Source organism: Hydra viridissima, unplaced genomic scaffold, assembly GCF_058129835.1.
Source record: "Hydra viridissima isolate aposymbiotic clone 2 unplaced genomic scaffold, HvirCarnegie_v1 scaffold_6, whole genome shotgun sequence".
Classification (NCBI taxonomy): domain Eukaryota; kingdom Metazoa; phylum Cnidaria; class Hydrozoa; order Anthoathecata; family Hydridae; genus Hydra; species Hydra viridissima.
In genome coordinates this window covers 6,455,581-6,473,908 of record NW_028324305.1, presented here as the reverse complement: position 1 = coordinate 6,473,908, position 18,328 = coordinate 6,455,581, and the positions used below count along the sequence as shown (strand labels likewise).

The following is an 18,328-nucleotide window of genomic DNA, read 5'->3' as shown; positions in this document are numbered from 1 at the left end:
AGCCTAAGAGAGTTAAAAAAACCAGTCACATCTTTGCAATAACATAAATTTCAAGTTCTTTATGTTGTTTCCGGTACAAACATGTTCTGCAGTCTTCGCCTAGTAGATACCATTCGATCAGCCTTGATGAGAGAAGTTCAGCTCTTGAATTAGTAAGACCTAAATCTCTGATTAAATTATCTAGCTCACTTTGATTTGGAAATTAAGGCTAAAAAGTTGTTATTGGTGCAAAATCTTTCTCATGTCTTCGCTACTGTTACTTGCTGACACTTGCGAGAGATGTAATGAAATATTCATTACATCTCTCGTAAAAGAACGATTAAATTACATAAAGAAACTTTAACATAGTCTTAAATAACAGTAACTTTCAAAACTTCATTAAAAAATAAATGCATATTAAATACCTCATGTTTAATTAATTTAAATGTAAGACTTTTGGAGAGTATGATGAGAAATATGTTTAAATTTGTTGCGGTACTGGTAATTTGTCAGCATGTGAAACAGGTGCTGTATATGATGGTATGTCTGGATATTGAAGAGCTTGTCTTCCTTTAGCTTTTCCCTACTTCGTAATAGCAATCATACAAAAGTAACAGTCATCGTGATGGTTCTTCTGCAATTCTACTTAGTTCCGAGAAAACCCTATGAAAGCAAATCCCAGAATTTGGCTTTGCTTTAGAAAATAATCGAAGATTCCGTTCTCTTGTGTAAGAGTTCCTGATGACCGTTTTATGGAGGGCGAGTTCCATATTAATCAGATTTGCTTTCCAGTCAGGTAAGTCATTAGGATTTTTTTTTTTTTTAAATTTTGGCTTTACTTCCAAACAGCTAGAATGCCTCTCGGAAGGTGGGATGTTTGATGCTTGCCTATATCACCTCGTTTAACGTCTTGAAGTCAGAAAATCTGCCCGCACAACGAATCTACCTTGGGGCCCCCGGGTGACCGAAATACAAACGAAAAAACGAAAGAAATCGAATAAGACCCGCATCCCCTGCCCGACTTAAGCAGCTCATGACCAAGCTACGTCCCACCTCATCGAATTTTTTACACCACAAAAGTGATGTACCGAATTTTTGATGGGTTTTGGGATACTACACTTGATCTTAGCCATTAGGCCGAGAAGTAAGTGATTAAGATTTCTTCTGTTAATAATAGTCTCATATAGTACCAAACGTAAGTTTAAGTATGGGAGGGTAAAACAGTAAGTAGTTTAATTGTGGTTCACCACTACGTTTTTGCTTAACCTAGGCTATCTAACTCAAGAACTTTTTGTGTTTGAAGGCCACAATTCACAAAAACAATAGGAGTTTATTGCCAATATCATTATCTCATACTAGAAACTCATTTCAACTTTATCAAAGACCTCTATCAAGCTTCATAAAACATATAATCAGAATGGGATGTTTTAAGTTGACAACATTTTAATAGGTAGCTTGCATCAGTTTTAATAAAAGCAATAGTCAAAGATAACATTTATTTAAGATGTAAAGAAAAAAATTCTTTCGCAAACAATTAAATTTTGAAGAACATCACTAGTAGGTCGTTCTTAAAATAAATAAATCAAACTAAAATTTCAAAAAACTTTGGCACAGTTGATATTTTTGGGGATAGTACCCTTCCAGCTAACCCGAAAAAGCCACCTATATGGGGTGATAGTGGACACATGTAGGTGTCCAGAAATAGGAGTTTTGAAATCTATCTATTATGTCCGAGAAAAAAAAGACAATTTTAAGTTGAAAATTTCCCAATTTTTTTACTGTTTCAATTATTTACTAAACAAGTCATAAAACTTAATTGGGGCATTGGGACTTCATGAAACTTTATGGTGGTGTACCTTTATAGTATGGCTACCAATGTATAAAATTTCATGCAGATATCTTGCTTGGTTATTAAGTTATAGGCCAAAATGTTTTGCAAAATCATACATTTTCAAGGTGTTGGTACCAAAAGTTTTTAGTTTCGTTAAAAAATTTTGTCTGATTGTCACACAAAGTGTCAGGGCAATCAGGCAAAATTTTTATAACAAAACTAAAAACGTTTGGTACCAACACCGTCAAAATTTCACTCAAAAATTGAATAATCCATACTGTGAGGATATTTTGTGGTTGTAAATGATTTGTAACCACAAAATATCCTCATAATATGGATTATTCAATTTTTGAGTGAAATGACCAACTCTGAGGAAAATATTTAAAGCATTTGCTACCCTGAGCAGTTATCTATGTAAAATATAATGAAATGCATGTACACATAACACAATTGGGGGTTTAGCAAAATAAGTAGATTTTAAAATAGTAGATTTTTTAAGTAATTCGATCTTTTCATTAAATCCGTATGAATTTCATTCAGAAAAAGCATTACAGAGGCCGGAAAAATTGAGCTATCGAGTAAAAAATTAAACCTAATGTGAGCAACAATTATATATTATATATACTAGATGTCTAACTTGCGGGATTTTATTGGACGAAAAGTGAAGCCGCTTTTTTTGTTTAAAAATTGAATCCGCCATTTGTAATAAGGGCAAATGCTATATCCGACGCGCGAAATAAAAGTTAAAAATGAATGTTTTTGCCCGAATTAGAAATGGGTTCCACGGCTTCACTTTTCGGATCGAAGTTAGACATCTAGTATATATAATATATCATTGGTGAGCAATATACTAAAGAACATTCGTGTAAATTTTGTTTGAAATCTGACGGGTAGTTTTTGACAGAGAAAACTTTTACCGAAAAAAGAAATGAACGGATTTCCCTATTTTTTTAATTAAGCGGGTTAATCCATAAAAAAATCACTTGTTATTGTTTTCAAATCTTGCATTTTATTGCATTTGGAATTTATATCTTTCTTCAACAAAACTACAATTATCAAGGTAAGATTCTTTTTTTACATTTTCAACTTCTGAGGAAAGTTTTTGGTATATGATGTTTAAGATGGAAATGTTTTTCAGCGGAAAAAGTAGGAAGTGGTAAAAAGTTTATTGAGTATAGTGCGCACTTTTATTACAAAAAAATGATATTAAAGAAAAAGGTGCACACTTTAAAAATTGTATTTATTTGATAGATGTATTCCATATTTATTGTTAAAAAAGTTGAGTGTGCACTATACACATATGCAAAGTATAATATATAAAATACTGTAAGATGAAAAGTGGGTAAATGAACTAAAAGGAGAGTAGATATGAAAATAGTTTGCTCTTATATCAAAACTTTTTTAATCCTAATAAATATATTTTAAAGCTCTGAAATTAAATTATTTTAAATTTTGTGACAAAGCATTGCTTAAATTTTAGACCAATCTCCAAATAAAAGGTTCACCCTCACTTTTGTGACCGTCCATATTTCTGCATACAGGTAAAGTTTCGATTCGTTTCAATTGCATATAATGTCAATAACATCAATTATATTTTGGCTTATAAGTCTACAAACATTTGCCTGTTTTTTTTAATTCTTTCGATTTGCACAACTAAGAGATAGTTAAAATTTCAAGGCTGATAAAACTATTTGAATACTCTTGCATTTACAGGAGACTAAGCAATTTCTCACAATGCCAAATCATGCAAGAGGCCACGAGGAGAACAGAAAAATTGTCTGTCTAACTTTCCTTAAAAAGTGCATGAGGCAAAAAACTTCATTCCAAGCGGAGCGTTTGTCAAAAATTTATGGCATCAACTTTGACTTGGGTGATGCAAGAGTGCCTCAAGGAATATGTGATGCATGCCGGACAATCATGAAGAAGCGAGATGAAGGCAAAGAAGTTATTCTACCATCATTGTATTACTTCAAGTCTATCCGTGTCAGATTGGAAACTCGTGGCGAAAACTTTGACTGTCTTATCTGCAGGATTGGGCGTCTAAAGCTGAATGAGAAACATCCGCTATGTTTCTCGAGCTGATGAGAAAGGGCCCACTATGCGCTGCAACGATTGTCTGAGTCCCATCAGGAAAGGCTTTCCACACAATTGTAACCAATCCACATTTCGTGAAAACCTCAAAGGGCTAGCTGCTCAAGATGAGAAAGTTGAAGAACAGATTGCTGCAAAGGTGATTGTAAGCAAAACAGCTTTACCAAAAGGCACTGTGTAGCTATCAAAATCATCTGATGGACCACCTCTTTTTGTAACTCCAGGTGCTTCATTTAATAATGACTACCTCAAGTAATGCTACATTGACACGACAAATATTTTTATTCAAGAAGCATTTTTCTCCTCAATAGTTTAGTAATTGGAAAAATGTTTCATAGGCCAATTTGTAATTACAGGGCCAAGCGGAGATATACCAAAACCCATCTCTCCTGCTTTGAAGACACAAGATATGGTCAATGTTTAGCTCAGCACAGGTTTATCTAATGTGGGAATGATGAAATTGGCAAGAGTAGTAAACCAGACTTCAAGCACAAAGCTTGTTGAGCCGAGTTTCAACAAACATTTTCTGGCTGCTGGTCGAAAACTGAGTGATTTTTTTACCCACTCAAATATAAAGGCTTCTGATGCAAAAGGTGAAACTGGTTCAGATTACACTGTTGCCCACTGTAAAAACATCACTGGCCTTATTGGCACAATCAGCACATATCGAAATGTTTCAACTGAGCGAATTATAAAAATCGGAATCGATGGTGCCAAGGGATTTCTGAAGTTTTGTTTGGGAGTCATCGAGCCACAAAAGAGTCCCCACCTCAAAAGCGGCTCTTGACTGACAGGCTTGGAAAAGATACGGGGTAAAGCGCCAGATGCTTTTGGCAGTTGTAGAAGAGCTTGCCGAGACTTATGAGAATGTCCGCCAAATTTGGTCGCTCATTCAATTCGAAAGAGTAAAGACCATTGTTGCTTGTGACTTGAAACTGGCCAATATTCTCTGTGGGCTTCAAGCTCACTCATGCCCTCACTCTTGCTCTTGGTGTAGCACTGATTTCACAAATCTAGAGAAGGCCGGAGCCTTGAGAACACTTGGGTCATTAAGGTCAACACTTGTGTCAATAAGAGAGCTACAAAAGCTTCTTGAGTGCAAGGAGTATTCTTGCCAAAGCAAAACACACCAGCAATGTTGTCCATCCACCTATCCTCAGTGGAGCCGATGATACTCTCATTCTGGAAATTTTGCCTCCACCGGAAATGTATCTTTTGCTTGGAGTTGTTAACCACATTTTTCAGAAGATGAAAAGTGTATGGCCCAATGAAGAAAAATGGCCAACTTCTCTTAACATGAAACTGAGCCCCTCTCATGGAGGCATGTTTGAAGGAAACAATTGTCGCAAACTTCTTCGGAATGTGGATAGGCTTCAACAGTTGGCAGAAGCTGAGTCGGCTTTCCAAGTTTTTGGATTCATTGAAGCGCTCAGGAAGTTTGATGCTGTAGTGAAAAGCTGCTTTTGATCAGACCTTGAAGATGACTTTTTGGACAAAATCCAACAATTTCAAGGCTCATACCTTGCCATCCCAAATGCTAGTGTTACACCCAAGATCCATATGGTATTTCACCACATCAAATACTTTGTGAACCGCCACATGTCACCACTTGGAATTTACAGCGACCAGGTAGTTGAAGCAGCTCATCAAGACTTTTCTCATCATTGGCAACGATACGAACAACTCCCATCTCATCCAGAATACGCTCTAAGACTTAAATATTGCCTTGTAGACTACAACAGCAAGCACCTTTAATAGTCTTACTCTGCCAAAAAAGCCACATTTTATAATTCTAAAATTGTGCAGCTTATTTTAGAACTGTTTAATTAAATTAGAAAGTAGGTGTTTCTTGAATCAAGAAAAAAAACCTAAATTGTGATTGAGAGTAAATTGTTAAGTTATCAATTTAAGAAGAAAATAAAATTTTTGAGTTAAAAGCTTTTACCTCTAATATTTGAGTTTTCTTCAACTCTTCATTTCAACTATTTCAGGTGACTTACCTGATTAAAATTCAAGTTTTATTGCATCTAAAAGTTATTTTCAGCTTTGAACCTTTACTAAAGCCCCAAGGTGCTTGAAGACGAAGACTTAAAATTTACTTATTGAGCAAAACCCCCCAATTTCTGTTATGTGTACATGCATTCAATTATAATTTACAGAGTAATTTTATTTTTTAATTTTTCATGCAAAAAAAGCCATGGTTACTTATTACTTTTCCATTTTAAACCTATACTAATGCATAGAAAATGTACACGAAAAAGGCCTATTTTATGAAAATCTAAAAACTGACCTAAAAGTTGCAATTTTTTGATATTTTTCAATAGGCTCTATAATATTTTATATTGATTGGTGCTCAAAGTAGCAAAAAAATGCAAAATGGACCTCAGTTGGTCATTTTCATTGAAAATTGATCTGCCAATTTTATAAGGATATTTTGTGGTTATAAATGATTTTGTGGCCACAGTTTTTCAGCAATGGTCCTAATTCCAAAACAGTGTTAATAAAACTTGTTACTTATAACCTGTAGAATATGCACACAAAATGTCAGGGCAATCAGACAAAATTTTTTTAAAAAAACTAAAAACTTTTGGTACCAACACCTTCAAAATGCATGATTTTGCAACACGTTTTGGCCAATAACTTTATAACCAAGCAACATATTTGCATGAAATTTTATACATTGGTAGCCGATGTATAAAATTTCATGCAAATATCATAAAAGGTACAACACCATAAAATTTCATGAAGTTCCAATGACCAAATTTAATTTTATGGCTTGTTTAGTAAATAATCAAAACAGTAAAAAAATTGGGAAATTTTTAACTTAAAATTGTTTTTTTTCTCGGACATAATAGATAGATTTCAAAACTCCCATTTCTGGTCACCAACATGTGTCCACTATCACTCCATATAGGTGGCTTTTTCGGGTTAGCTGGAAGGGCACTATCCCCAAAATATCAACTGTGTTGGGTGAGTCATGTGGAATGAACTCATGCATGTATTTTCTACGAAGGAAGCTATTCTTGATTATATATTGTTGTTTTTTACTTTGAGTAAAAAACCGACTAGAATTAACTATAAGTTTAATATACGCCGTATATTGTCCGAAACATGCTGATTAATAAAAAATGCATATATAACTAGTTAAAAGATCTTTTAGTTCTAGTTGATTTTTACACTAATTTCATCTTTTGTTCTTCATTAAATTTAGGGTAAGTCCGGGAGATTTTTCCATATTTTAAGGAAAAGTTAAATTTACCCCACAACTTTCCAATTTAAAGACTTTCAATGCTATGTGAGCTAACAAATTCACTTTGGAAATTTACTAAAATTAAAAAAAGTCTAAGGTAACCTTAGACTCAGATGAATTCCGCTTTAGAGGAGGGAGACAGCAGCTAAGAGAGATTGCCATGTTACTGCTCTAAAAAGGTGGTGCTTTCAAGTCAGCTAAAAGGGGGCTATCTATTTTACTTAAGAATGATTAGTTGAGTAAAATTGGAGCAAACCGATCATTAATTGTTAAAACCGAACATCTTTTTAACATTTTAAATACTTCAACCTTTTTATTCTTACGAAAAATAAAAAACACTTTAATATTTGAAAAAGCAAAATATAGACGGAAAATATGATCAAAGATCAAGAAAATTGAATTAAATATAAAAACAAAAAGTAAAAAAATTGCGCTCAGGTAGAAAATCTGTTCAAATCAATTTAAATAAAATATAATCAATAACTTAATTTTAAAAACCAATTTAATACACATGGGATACAGAAATAAAAATAGAATTAATTTTTACATTTTTTATACCAACAACAGCAATATATTTTTTGTAGTTTGGTTGGTAAACTTGTTTCATTGCCGAGACAGCTGTTGTAATCCACCAATGACTCAAACTCTAAAAAAGACTATTGTCGGATGTAGAGTAAAATTAATTTGTGGATTAATTGTTTCTGAGAGAGATGATTTCTGGTGACTAGTGACGTTTTAGGTTGAGTGGAAGTAATTCAGTTTCTGAATGGAATTAATTTTAACACTTTTTGCAGTTAATAACTTTATTTCTAATATTTTTTGCAAGAAACTGATTTTTCTCTAGAAATACAATTTCCATTTTATTTCTCTCTTCTTTTTTCATTCGCAGTAGAACGAAAAACAGTGGGCAAACATGTGAAACTTTTGTAACTCTCAAACACCTAAATATTCTACAACTTGTGTCTTTGTAATAATTGGTAAAACAATTGGTAAAAATTGTCTTTCACCTTGTTTAACATAACAATAGACACTTCAGTCCATCGGCTGTAGAAAATGAGACGAATGAGCTGGTAGACAAATCAAGATTATACAATTTTCACAAAATAGCGATAACACTGCGACATCTATGCGAGTTGTGTGTCCATCTAAATGATAAGTAAGCAAATTATCAATAACTTTGATAATCAAATTAAGCTCTATCCAACCAGAAATAGAAATTGAATATTTCTGAACAGTTCGACAATTTAAAACCCATTCAAATAAAAAGTTTCGTTTTGATTTGCATGCTACGAATAGTGGTGTAAAATGTCCATCAGCGTTACAGCAGTTATTCACTAAATAATTGATTTTTTAATTGTTGACAGCGAGTTTCAAATTAGACCTTGCACATTATAGGCCACCAGCGGTTGCTTTGCCATTAGTTCTTTTAACTATCGGTTCTTTTGACCATCTGTTCTTTTTACCATCGGTTCGTAAATGTATAAAATCAGCATTTGCTAGAGCCACCCTTTTTGAATTTGGATGAAGTTATTGAGAGATAAAGATAGCCACATACAAAATCGATGACATGAATCTGTGTTCAAGCTTAACCTCATTCACAAAGGAATTTAAACTTATAAAAACATTATTGACTGTTATGAAAACATTATTGACTGTTTGGTGTGTACCGTTAATAAGCCTAATCCATGAAACTTTATTTTATAATCCATGAATCTTTATTTATATTTATAATAATAATCCATGAAGCTTTATTTATATTCTTGTAACCATAAAAATTGGAGCGCTTATGTTTCATTAACAAATTTAAAGATCATTTCTGTAGACTAACTTTAATAAGAAACAAACCAGCTAGCCAGCCCATAAGGTACCCGAGTGGGTCAAGGCCAGGCTGCAGGACGGGGCCCGTGCGGGTAATCCAGACGGATCCCGGCATTTTTTATCTGCGGGATCCAGACGGGACCCGTCTGGGATTTCCGCCAGAAAACACAAACGGTACCCAACCGGGACCCAGATGGTATTCAGCCGGGATAGCAAACAGAACCCATACGGAACCCAGTTGGTATTCAGCTGGGATAACCCACATGGATCCCACAACTATCCCAGGTATTATAAGTATAATAATAATAATAATAATAATAATAATAATAATAATAATAATAATAATATTAATAATAATAATAATAATAATAATAATAATAATAATAATAATAATAATAATAATAATAATAATAATAATAATAATAATAATAATAATAATAATAGTAATAATAATAATAATAAAAATGATAATAATAATAATAATAATAATAATAATAATAATAATAATAATAATAATAATAATAATAATAATAATAATAATAATAATAATAATAATATTAATAATAATAATAATAATAATGTTAATAATAATAATAATAATAATAATAATAATAATAATAATAATAATAATAATAATAATAATAATAATAATAATAATAATAATAATAATATTAATAATAATAATAATAATGTTAATAATAATAATAATAATAATAATAATAATAATAATAATAATAATAATAATAATAATAATAATAATAATAATAATAATAATAATAATAATAATAATAATAATAATAATAATTATAAAAATAATAATAGCAATAACAATAATAACAATAATAATAATAAAAATATTAATAATAATAATGATAATAATAATAATAATAAAAATAACAATAATAATAAAAATAACAATAATAATTATTATAATAATAATAATAAAAATAACAATAGTAATAATAATAATAATAACAACAACAACAACAATAATAATAATAATAATAATAATAATAATAATAATAATGATAAAAATAATAACAGTAGTAAGAACAATAATAAAAATAATAATAATAATAATAATAATAATTATAATAATAATAGTAACAATAATAATAACAATAACAATGATAATAATAATAATAAAAATAATAATAACAATAATAACAATACTAATAATAATAATAATAATAATAATACCAATAATAATAATTATATTAATAATAATAGCAATAACAATAATAACAATAATAATAATAAAAATATTAATAATAATAATGATAATAATAATAATAAAAAATAATAATAATAATAATAATAATAATAATAATAATAATAATAATAATAATAATAATAATAATAATAATAATTGTTATTATTATAATAATAATAGTAATAATAATAATAATAATAAGAACAACAAAAATAATAATAATAAAAATCGCAGCTGGCCTATACAGACGGGTCCCGTACGGTATTGAACCGGGGATCTGGTCTGGTTATCATCTGGGTTATGGCACCGGGAGTCAGACGGGAACTGTACGGTTTTCCCGGGCGTTAACGCCACATATCGACGGTATTAGAATTTACTTCATGCGTGAAGTTTGATATTGCCATTTTGTTCTGTGAAAGTTTTTGCGATATTTTGTTAATATTATATTACTTTTACGCTTTAATGTTGTTTCTTTTTCAAATAGTGGTATATATTTTTTTGCATATATTTTTCAAATATTTCATTAATGTTATCCGTTTTTAAATTACAATTGTCAGATAAGAACAACATTTTTACTGTTTGATTATAGTAAAATCTTTTTGAGGATAACTTTTTTATTAACAGTATTTTAGGTATTGCAGTTTCATTAAGTTTTCGTTATGTTTGCAATAACTATTTATATATAATTCTATGTTGATTTTTGCAAATTGATTGAAACATTAAGTTGAAAACACTGGTTTTGAGTTTTCTGAGATACTGTAATTACAATACGCGCAAAAGCAATTACAAAGAGTGGACATTGCTCAGTTTCCTTAAAATCCTATAAACATACTTTGAGCGGTATTTTTATGGGCATATTTGAGTTGATTTGTAAAGTGTAAATTGAAGGCGAACTTTTGTGGATGGGAGTTTTTTATTAGAAGAGAAAATGTAGAGTTGAAACGTTGCGGTCGCCTCGAGAAAGCAACATATACGTTGTTAATAATTTTTACCGCATTAAATTTATCAAATCTATCTTCATTTAATTTATAATAATACTATTTTTAACATATCTCATAGTGCTATAAATAATTTGCTTTAGAATTTGCAAAAATCAAATTTAGATTTGCCTAAAGATGCTAGAACACTTCTTAGAACTGATTGAAACATTATTACTGCTTCCGTAGCTGGTAGTGAATATTTTTATATAGGATTAAAAAACTGGATATCTTTGCTCCTAAATAAACCTTCAATTTCATCTGATATTACACAGCTTACAACTCACATAAATATTGATGGTATTCCTTTGTTTAACAGCTCAAACATTTCTGTCTGGCCAATTCTTAGTTCGATTGTAGAACTTGAGGGTAACAATGTCTTTCCTAGTTCTTATTAGTGATGGTGGAGGCAGCTTGACACAATTTATCAAGCAAAACATGGCCTATTTAATGACATCTAAGCAAGCGTAACAGTGTAGCTTGATTGGCCAACGAAGCAAAATCAAATTTTGAGCACTGCAACACTTTCAGATTTTGTTTAGAAAGTATTCACTTCAAATTTGTATGCCCACATATAAAAGAAATATATTAATCTTGAGTTATTTATTTAGATCACAACATTTACCCCAGAAAAGTAATATTTGCTTAATGGTGTAATAACAAAAATAATAATTTAACTTGTATACTGCGGCATCAACATAATTGTTTTATGTGTATTTAGGTGCTGCTAAACAGAACTTTGCCACTAAGGACACAACCAAGGAGATGCTTGAGAAGGAACTTTCTACGTGGTTTGGAAATTCACGGGATCGTGGAAAATCACGGGAGAAGGAAGTCGAAAGCCGAAAAGGAAGAATGCAACAGAAGTCAATTATGTAATACAAGTTCCTGATGATACAGTTACAAATGTTAAACAGTGAACAATGTTTTTTGATCTAGCATCAGTTAAGAGTTTACAAACTGTTTGCCATGGTCTAAGTTATGATTTATTGAAAATAGTACCCAAAGTGTTTTTCAAGCACTGTATACATTATACTGGTTTGTCCAGCCTGTAAATATATTTTGCCTTATAGCACACTGAATCTGATTTCAAATACTCTTATTTGTTTAATTCAATTATGCTCGTTGAAAATTTAGTTAACTAATTGTTATAACCTATAAGCATTCATGTGTATTTCTGGGTATATTTTCTATCAGTTATGACTTGCAGTGATGCAGTAATGCAATTTGCATCATTTATATGCTATATGATAGTATTGGTGCATTTTTTGAAAACATTTTAGTTTAAGATTTGTAATTGCTTTTTTTTTAAATAGACTCTTGCATATAGTTAAATGCTTATCAGTTTTAGCAATTATTTTTTGCAGTGTTATTGTTACCATTAATAAAATGCATCTTATCTGCCAGCAATATAGCTACAGGACTTAGTAATGTGACATAGTGATAATAACAATAATAATAATATTAATAATAAAATTAATATTATTATTATTATTAATATTATTATTAATATTAATAACAATAGTAATATTATTATTATTATTGATATTATTATTATTGTTATTATTATTATTATTATCATTGTTATTGATATTATCATTGTTATTATTATCATTATTATTATTATTATTATTATTATTATTATTATTATTATTATTATTATTATTATTATTATTATTATTATTATTATTATTATTATTATTATTATTATTATTATTATTGTTATTATTATTATTATAATTATAATTATTATTATTATTATTATTATTATTATTATTATTATTATTATTATTATTATTATTATTATTATTATTATTATTATTATTATTATTATTATTATTATTATTATTATTATTATTATTATTATTATTATTATTATTATTATTATTATTATTATTATTATTATTATTATTATTATTATTATTATCATTATACCTATAATACCTGGGATAATTGTGGGATCCATGTGGGTTATCCCAGCTGAATACCAGCTGGGTTCCGAATGGGTTCTGTTTGCTATCCCTTCAGAATACCATCTGGGTCTCGGCTGGGTCCCGTTTGCGTTTTCTGCCGGGAATCTCGGACGGGTCCCATCTGGATCCCGCGGACAAAAACCGGCGGGATCCATCTGGATTACCCGTACGGGCCCCTTCCTGCGGCCCGGCTGGGACCCATCCGGGTACCTTACAGGCTGGCTAGCTGGGAATAATAATAATAATAATAATAATAATAATAATAATAATAATAATAATAATAATAATAATAATAATAAAAATAACAATAATAATAACAATAATAATAATAAAAATAACAATAATAAAAATAATAATAATAATAATAGTAATAATAATAACAATAATAATAATAAAAATAATAATAATAATAATAGTAATAATAATAACAATAATAATAATAAAAATGATAATAATAATAATAATAACAATAATAACAATAATAATAATAATAAAAATGATAATAATAATAACAGTTATAATAATAATAATAATAATAATAATGATAATAATAATAATAATAATAATAATGATAATAATAATAATAATAATAATAATAATAATAATAATAATAATAATAATAATAATAATAATAATAATAATAATAATAATAATAATAATAATAATAATAATAATAATAATAATAATAATAATAATGATAATGATAATAATAATAATAATAAGTGTTTTTTTCCATATCTCAATCAGAAGTCGAATAAAAAAAAAAAAAAGTGTGAGTTTTTCGCACTATTTTTACTAAAAATTATACGCAAACAAATTACATATATCTGTACCTCGGAGGGATACAACACTATGTCCATTTTCACAACTTTACAGGAGAGGAGTTTTAAACTTTTTTTCAACAAAAAGTGTTATTGGCACAGGACTTGGTGTTGTTTTAAAACATGCTATATCCGATTCTAACTGGTTTTGGACATAGTGCTCTATTCCTCTAAGAAATATGAGAAAAGTTGATTTTAATTCTGTAATAAAGTCAATATGGAAAAAAATGGACATAGTGTTGTATCCCTCCGAGGTACAGATATATTTCGTTAAAGGCTCTTCAAGTTCCACTTAATATTCAACTAATTCTGTCTTTAGTTCTCAATTCAATCTCTAATTCTTCATTCATTATCTTCATAAGTTTTACTTCCTAAACCAGTTATTAGTTTCTCGCTAATTAAATGAGTAATTAAAGCGAACACTTACTAGTTATTATTATTGTCAACCTGCAAGTTTGCTAAATTCAAACTTCAGATTCATATGCTAAATTTAAACATTAGATTCATGTCATAAATCAGTTTTACAGAAACTTGGATACTAATAAATTTTTATTTTAAGGTGTAGAAGACGTTTTAAAAACAAGAATCTTCAAAAAAAAAAATTTACTTTTAAATAAAATTAAATAAAATTTAAAATTTAAGTTTATTGGAAAAAGCAAGATAACCAACTTTGTTTTTTGTTCATTTTTCATCGCTGGGAAATTAATCATCAATATTAATTATAAATAGTTTTGTTTTAAAGAAAATAAACCACAGTAAAAAAAAAAAAAAATGCTATAATAACGTATTATTATCTCTCAAATCTGACAAGTTAGTTTTCATTACAAAAGGTATATTTGTCGTTTAGAAATATGGAAAGAAAACTTAAAAAAGCCACTTGATTCTTGGTAACCAGTTGCTTGTAGAATCGTTGCGATAAAACAACCCGTCTGCGTTTCCTTTTTAAAAAAATTGAAATTCACATCTCAATAAAATTTATTATGTTATATAAATCTCATTCACAAAGTCAAACAAACAGTAGTAGATAAATAATTGCAGTAGAAGATAAATAATTTGAAACCATCTACTTATCACATAAACTTATTTATCGGAATTTGAGTAAAATTTTTGATAGAATGTAATACATTTGAATACCAAATCTTTCTTTTTTTATATATCTCTACGGAATCAACCAAAAGTGAATGGTTTACGTAAATAATAAAAAATAAAAATTGGAATGTTGTAACTCTATATGAAATGCAAATTTTTTATTTTCTTAATGGTGAGCATTTGCATGTTTGGAGTTGATTTAAAATCAACTATTGAGAAATAAGGTGTTTGTTATACTTTTTTGGAAACAAAGTTGACGTAGAGTTGGCGAACTTTTTACCGTTTGTTTATTTTCTATCGGTTTTATTCTTGGGAATGTTAGATTATTGCTTTGTTCTGAGAATATTATTTCCTTATACACCAACTAAAATAGCAATCACGGACAAATAAATAAATGCTTATTGAATTTATCTTTTTTAACGCCATGTCTTTGAACTATCTGCGAACCTCCGCACATTTAAGAACCTTTAATACATTATTAGGCTGCATAAGAACTACAAAATCTGCATTACAGAATAGGTAGTTTTCAATATACTTACCCATCCACTGGTTCACACCAAAAGTATAAGTTTGCTCATCATCTCCTTCCAAACTCTTGCTCGTTTTTGAAGTAAAATTGGTTGAAGACACTTTCATGAACTGCTGATTGGTTAGTGACAACCACTTTTTAAGATTGCTATGAAAATACAAATAAGTTTTTTGATTGCGATGGATTGCATAGAACGTTTTTGTGACCGAATGATGCCCAAGCACATATCCCACGCGAGCATCCATGTCTAAAAGATATTTATTTAATTTAAAATTGGCATTAAGAAACAGAAGTTTGTTCAAAACAGCGGTTTAAAACCATTACACAAAAACTTAGTCTGTTTAAAAAATTATTTTCTGACACATTTTCGACACAATTGTTCACTGATCCTTTTCAAGGTAGTTAAAAAAACCTTGCTATACAGAGTGCAGTGCCAAAATCCGGACAAAATTCAGTTTGAAGTTTCAGCTGCTCTATACTGCATGTAGAGGTCATGATTAGCGTCCAAAGAGTTTCCACACAAGTATTGAACAGTTGTAACATAAAAATAATCACTACGTTAAAACCAAGTGCGGATAAAAGCCGAAGAGCCACCGTTGGCGAAAGTGTTCACGCTGGACACTCGGAAACAGAAACCATTTGGTTTAAAGTGTATCCGAGACTATTTGCAATTTATTCGCAAAGTGCAACGAGTATCAACAAACACCATGTTTTACTAACGAAAAATTTAAGATAAAGTTTCCATCTACATAACGAAAGATAAAGTTTCCATCTACATTTTACTAACGAAAGATAAAGTTTCCATCTACATAAACAAAAAAGCAGGAGTGGCAGAAGAAAATTGATAAAGAGGTTTATCATGGTTTCTAAAAGATTAAGTTTTGGCCAGACTCAAAATAAACATTTTGGCAATGCGCGTTAACAAGATTATGCATTCTGCAATCAGCCATAAAAATCGAAAAAACTTTTCCTACATTGTATTTTTACTTTTCTTAAACTCATCTACTAAACGAGTCTAGAATCCGATGAAAAATGAACACTATCAGTACTTATTATTCCTTCCACCTATACCAAGTGTCTGTTATTTAAAAAAATGAAGATCAAATTGAATTATATGGTAGCTAATTAAAAACTGGCAGAAAATCCTCCTAATTTTCTCCTAAACTAATTTCCAAAAGTTTTAAAATAAAACTAAATATTTATCACACCATTTAACTTTCTAAACTTTAATGGTAAAGGTTGCGTGAGAAATATTAAGAAGTTTTACCGTAAAACATCCCAGCAAGCACACGACGTTGAAACAAGGTTGAAATAACGTTGATCAACGTCTGTTTCAACGTCGTGTGCTTGCTGGGATGAAAAATCTACGCGACCAGGTACGGTAAAGATAACTGCATATTAAGGAAACTATCAAGCTACTTTCATTTAAACTATCATTTAAGCTACTTTCATTTAAATATTTGCATTGTAATAAGATCAAAACAATTTTTAAAACGGATTTCTGGCAACTTTTAAAACCCTATTCCCAAACTCAATCTAATTTGTTTTTCTTTACAGTTTAAAATTTTTTTTTTGTATGAAATTATTTCTCTATAAATCCAAAATTCAAAAGGGGCCTGAAAACTGAAATATTATATAAAGGTAAATGGAAGTTAGTAACTTTCATGGGTGTCATATTGAACGTAAAATATTTTAAAGGAAACCAAGAGGATCACTTTCATTAAAAAATTGCATTAAAGTTATAATAAGTAATAAAAATATCAAATAATTTTTTGAAGATTTTGTTAAACCCTTGAAGTTAATTTTTCGTTTCTATCAATTCAAAAGTTTCTAATTTAAATTAGATTTTCTTCGCTGTTAGAAGAAACGACAAATGAAGACGTATTTTTACCTGTCCATAAGAAACCAGCATCACTAGAATAATAACAGGCACTTCTTGTGCTGAAAAAAAGAAGATTATATTGGTATACTTGTTGATCAGTTAAATAAAATAAAAAGTACTTAGAAAGGAAGATAAAACCAAGTTGACAAAATTTCACCTGTCAATATGTTGATTCATGCAGATGTAAATGTATGAATTTTCTGCATCCCAATACATTCCACGGCCGTAATATTCTTAGATGAGAACAAATTAAGTTTACAAACTTGGTTTTAAAAATGACAATTTTTTTAAACTAAAGTTCACTATTCTAGTTTAGAGTTGGGAACAATTAAATGATATAATGCAAAATTGAATTGGTTCCATGATAAATATAATAAAAGTAGAAACAACAATCAATAAAGATAAATCAAAAACAAAACCATTAAGATATAAGAATTTTCAAACGCTTTTTTTTTTAAATTGTTTTTTAAACTAATTTATTATTACCATTCACTTAAAATCCCTTGAAAATTCTATAAATAGTAATAGAATATATTTATTATATTATTTTATGTATCATTTAGATATTTCGGAAATATTACAGTCGTTTGTTTTTTATTACACACATCAACTCACGTAAGGTAAGTGATAAAATTAAAAACTCACCTGGAAGGCTGAGTATATCCCTTGATATTTTAAGAGTTGCTTGTACGCATGGGAGACTATTTTTGTATACTTTTGTTAGCATTTCAGGTATGCCAGCAATATTTTCATAACTCAGTTTCACAGGGATATAGAAAAGAATAATACCAAGTTGAGCACATTTTCTTTTGCTTAACTTCATTGAGATACTATGGTTTATTTTACGGGAAGAAAGAAAACTGCCGAAAAACTAA

At 29.2% G+C, this 18,328-nt stretch overlaps 1 protein-coding gene across 2 annotated transcripts in view; it reads right to left on the bottom strand.

The window, feature by feature from the left end:
- Positions 1 to 14,622: 14,622 nt before the first annotated feature.
- The window catches only part of LOC149886788 (uncharacterized), a 46,040-nt gene continuing 42,334 nt past the window's right edge, over positions 14,623 to 18,328 (bottom strand). For both annotated transcript variants that reach the window (XM_090091201.1, XM_090091202.1), the window contains 5 exons: positions 18,099 to 18,324; positions 17,611 to 17,686; positions 17,463 to 17,512; positions 15,582 to 15,818; positions 14,623 to 14,891 (listed from right to left, as the gene is read on the bottom strand). In XM_090091201.1, coding sequence (XP_089947327.1) covers positions 14,818 to 14,891; positions 15,582 to 15,818; positions 17,463 to 17,512; positions 17,611 to 17,686; positions 18,099 to 18,324 — 663 coding nt within the window. In that variant the 3' untranslated portion in view covers positions 14,623 to 14,817. The remainder of the gene's footprint in view (positions 14,892 to 15,581; positions 15,819 to 17,462; positions 17,513 to 17,610; positions 17,687 to 18,098; positions 18,325 to 18,328) is intronic.